Raw genomic sequence first — 5,098 nt, 5'->3', positions numbered from 1 at the left:
GAATTAATTAAAGGTTTATTATCCTTTTAAACATCCTTTTCCTTTTCTAATATCCACAAATGTGTTTTATTCCTTCTATCATCATACTTGCCGTTTCTTACTTTACATACTTCGTGTTCACATAAATTTTATTAAGCACCAAAACGTTGTGAGTCAGATTTATTTGTTTTATTCAACAGGACCTTTTTTCCCCAAAAAAATCCTTCTCCTCTGCCGTTTGAATTCTATCATCCCCTCCATTTTCCGTAGTGTTCTGCTTTCTTGGGTTATTTCTTTCTCTGACTATGTATAAGTCCAAAATTGGAGATGCAGTTGTTTCTGTCTGCCTGCTCATTTCTTTTTAATAATCATCTTATTGGTTCACAGTCTTGAAGATTGAATGAAGAAAATTTAACTGGATATCTGTTGTGGAAGCATCTTGACAGAGGTTGAAGGGATGTGGGCAGAGGAACAGCAAAGAGTGAAGACCTGAGGTCACTGTTTTAGGAGCCAAGANGAGTCAGGTCTCCTATGCCAGTTTTGTGTTTGGGTCACATTTTATTTCAGAATTTCATAATGATTCGTTCAAGTCATCATCTTTATCTTATTAATATGGGAATAAACTCCCTTCTATGCAGGTATTCTGTATACTGATGTTGCATATTTCCTTAAGCTTTCAGATTGGTTCCTTTTGAATACCACTGATCAACAGCATGAAAATGAAGTGTTCCTTTTTCAAAGTCGTTTTTACTGTATGCTGGCTAATTGAACATGATAATAAAAACAATAGGAAAAAACAAAGTCATTTTTACTGAGGTTCTAAGAAGTCTCAGGCATTTATTGCTGTATGTATTGCTGAATCAGGTGTAATAAAATACAGGTTTTATACTCAAAATACTTGCAGTAGACAATTACTAGTGGAATTATTTTCTATGTATTCATTTCTGGAACTTCAACTTTCACATTTGGGTGAAAGTCAAATTAGATAAAATCATTTGTACATGTGCCTATAGAAGGACTGTGTCTGTGTAAGTACTGATCACATTTTCATTCCTGAAAAAAAAGCATATTAGTGAGTGAAAGAAGAGACTAAAAAAGGTTCTACACTATATAAATCAAATTTATAAAATTCTTGAGAATACAAACTACTCCATAGTGACAGAAAGTAGATCGATGGTTGTTGGGGGCAGGCCAGCGGTGTAAGGAGGGTCAGTAGGAATTGGTTGCATGGAACCTGAGGAAACTTTTGGGAGTAATGTTTCACTTCATTCTCTTAATTGTAGTCATGGATCCCTAGTTGTATAGAGGCCAAAATTTACCAAATTTTATACTTTATGTGTGTGCAATTTGTTATATGTGAATTATACTTCAATAAACTGTTTAAAAAAAAAACCTTTCATGGTTTGTCTCCCTCTCTGATTTCTTCCCATTCAGTTTTCCCTCCCTTCCCCTGTGGTCCTCAGCTCTATTACTTATGTTCCACATGTTAGTGAAACCATATGATAATTGTCTTTCTCTGCTTGACTTATTTCACTTAGCATAATCCCCTCCAGTTCCATCCATGTTGATGCAAATGGTGGGTATTCATCCTTTCTGATAGCTGAGTAATATTCCATCGTATATATGAACCACATCTTCATTATCCATTCACCTGTTGAAGGACATCTCAGCTCCTTCCAGTTTGGCTATTGTGGACATTGCTGCTATGGACATTGGAGTGTAGGTGCCCCTTCTTTTCACTACATCTGTATCTTTAGGGTAAATACCTAGTACAGCAATTGCTGGGTCATAGGGTAACTCTATTTTTAACGTCTTGAGGAACCTCCATACTGTTTTCCAGAATGGCTGTACTTGCTTGCATTCCCACTAAGAGTATAACAGCGTTTCCCATTCTCCATGTCAACACTTGTTATTTCCTGTCTTGTTAATTTTAGCCATACTAACTGGTGTAAGGTGGAACCTCATTGTGTTTTTGATTTGTATTTCCCTAATGGCTAGTGATGTTGAACATTTTTATGTCTGTTAGCCATTTGTATATCTTCCTTGGAGAAATATCTGTTCATGGTTTTGGCCCATTTATTGACTGGATTATTTGAGGGGACCGGAGAGGGGGGTTGGGGTAGCAGGGTGCAGGGTAACAAGGAGGACATGTGTGGTGATGAGCAGTGGCTATTATACACAACTAATGAATCATTGAACACTACACCAAAAATGAATGATGTACTATATGCTGGTTAATTGAATGGAATTAAATAAATAAATAAATAAATAAATAAAATCCTTAAAATAAAAGTAAAAAAAAAAACAAAACAAGAAAGCATATCAGCGAATATGCTTACTTTTCTATGTATCACTTTAGTATATTTTTTCTATGATATTCATCACTGTTTATAGTCTATGTCCATGTTTTTTTGGTGTTGATCATATTGTTATCATTGGTTTTATATTATTTCTATATTTACTAGTATTTCAGACAGTATAACAAACATAGGTAAGTGATTCCAAATGTGTCAAAATATAAATACAAAATCAAATATTAGAAAATGAGATATAGCCAGATGATAGCTATGGCCTGGGTTACCACTTTGGGAATATTCATGTATGACATGATCCTTGGAAGAACCTGGTATTGTCCTATTTTCTGTAATTTGGTTTCTATATAGGTCTAAGTGTTGCCAGAGAGGAACACCTACATTTAAAGAAATAGATCAAAAACACAGGAATAACAGAAAAAATTCAAATCAGGCCATAAGAGAATTTCTTTCTCATAGGAATAGTAAACCACTGTTCTTTAGTATATCATAGTTGATGAATGCCTCATTCAATTGTAAGCATCTAAAGTTTAATATTTTTGAGCATAGGTATTTCTGAAAGATATTTCCTTTTCACCATATTGATGTTCCTCCATTAAATCAACCTAAAATGTCTACAGAAGGAGTCAATAATGATCAAGATGGTTTTTTAGAGAAAAATATTTTCAGGACATGGTCACGAATTTGTTTGGTCTTCACGCCATAGACTATAGGGTTGAGGAAAGGAGGGACTAACAGGTACAGGTTTGATAAGAGGATATGAACGTATGGTGGTATGTGAGCACCAAACCTATGTGTGAAGAAGGAGAAGAAGGCAAGGAGGTAGAACTGCAGGAAGACACAGATGTGGGCGATGCAGGTATTAAAGGCCTTGAATCGCGCCTCCTTCTGGGGCAAGTGAAACACAGTGATAAAGATTTGAATGTAAGACAAGGTGATGAAGATTATGTCAAACCCTAAGATACTGAAGGCAACAAAGAGACCATATATCTTGTTGATCCGGACCTCTTCAGTGGCCAGCTTCACGATGGCCATGTTCTCACAATAAGTATGGGAGATGATTGTAGTTCGATAGAGTTTAAGATGACATTTGATGAGCACAATGGATGGTGCTACAAGAATAGCAGCCCTGTCACCCCAACTGCAATGTGAGTCAAGAGTTGTTGGGAGAAGATGGTGTTGTGTCTCAAGGGGTGACAGATGGCCACATAGCGATCTAGGGCCATTGCCAGTAGGATGCCTGATTCAGTTGCCTGCAAGGAGTGAATCAACCACATTTGTAGAAGGCAGGCTGCAAAGGAAATCTCTGGCAAATGAAACCAGAAGATGCCTAACATTTTGGGAAGAATGCAGGTGCTAAGTGCAATGTCTGTGGCCCCCAGCATGGCCAAAAATGTGTACATGGGCTTATGGAGGCTGTGCTCATATTTGATTATACCTAAAATTAGGGAATTCCCAATCACAGCGATGAAATACATGACACAGAATGGAATCCCAATCCAACGCTGCACTGACTCCAGCCCAGGAATCCCAGTGAGTGTTAGGACAGAGGGTATGAAGATGGAACCATTGGGTATGAGCATGATGATTTGTTCAGTAGAATCAAGTAGTGGTGATGCTGTTTCATCTTCTACTCCCCGTCAAGACTACATGAGTGAAAAACAAGAAGAAATTACATTACTTTAGCAAAGTATACTTTAATTAGATAATGCATATTCCATCCTCTCCTTTTATTTATTGATGGAAATATAGGTGATATGAATATTTCTAAGCTTAAGGTACATGACCTTTTGATGTGATACATTTGCATATTGAACTCTGAGTGCCATTGTAGTGTAGCCAACACTCTATCACATTGCTTTATTATGTTTTCTTTCTACTGGTGGAAAAAATGAAGATCTAGTCTCTTAATTAGTTTGATGTTTTGAATACATTATTTTGTTTAATATCACTTGTGCATTATATCTTCAGAACTTATTTATCTACTAATAAAATATTTCCCCTATTTTCCTTTCCCTTAGCCCCTAGTACTCACAAACTTTATTTTTTATTTTTGAGAATTCAACTTTTCCAGGATTCCACATACAATGATATGATACAGTATTGGTGTTTCTTTCTCTGACTAATCTTATGGATCATAATGCACTTAAATTCCACCATTTTGTCACAAATGGCAGGGTTATTGGCTTCCTCATGGTTGAATAAACTAATCATTAGAGAAATGCAGATTGAAATGTTTGAGATGTCACCTCACTCCCCTTAGAATTGCTGCCATCATTAAGACAAGAGATAACAAATGTTGCAGAGGAAGTAGAGAAGAGGAGCCATTGTACATAGTTGTTGGGAATGTATATTTGTCAGCCACTAAGGAAAGCGATATGGAAGTGCATCAAAAACTTAAAGACAATCTACATATAATCCAGCAATTCCACCTCTCATATATATTCAAAGGACGGGAACACGGAATATAGAAGAGAAATATGCAATCCCATGTTCATTGCAGCATTATTCACAATAGCCAAGATATGGAAACAACCTCAGTGCCTGTCAGCAAATGAATGCATAAAGAAGATGTGTGTATACGTGTGATGGAATGTCATCCATCCTATTATTTCCCTTCAACAAATCCTTTCAGATTTTCTCTTTTCACAAAGTCATTGTAAGAACAACCATCATGTCTATGCTTCAACATGCCTTAATCATTTTCAATGAGAAAAGTTAAATGGGTAGGATGGTTACTTCCTTTTCCATGACTAGTGGACCAAAGAGATTGCCTGTATCCTGTGTTTTCTACTCATCAGCTGTGC

General features: G+C 36.4%; 1 protein-coding gene across 1 annotated transcript; it reads right to left on the bottom strand.

Moving 5' to 3' along the window:
* Positions 1 to 2,927: 2,927 nt before the first annotated feature.
* Positions 2,928 to 3,874, bottom strand: LOC100471820 (olfactory receptor 52A5). The gene is given in 2 exon segments (XM_002931090.2): positions 2,928 to 3,424; positions 3,427 to 3,874. Coding segments are annotated over 2 exon segments (945 nt in total).
* Between the last annotated feature and the right edge of the window lie 1,224 nt (positions 3,875 to 5,098).

Source organism: Ailuropoda melanoleuca, unplaced genomic scaffold (genome assembly GCF_002007445.2).
Source record: "Ailuropoda melanoleuca isolate Jingjing unplaced genomic scaffold, ASM200744v2 unplaced-scaffold10785, whole genome shotgun sequence".
Taxonomy (NCBI): domain Eukaryota; kingdom Metazoa; phylum Chordata; class Mammalia; order Carnivora; family Ursidae; genus Ailuropoda; species Ailuropoda melanoleuca.
Note: the sequence above shows the minus strand (reverse complement) of the source record. Positions and strands in the feature narration are given on the sequence as shown.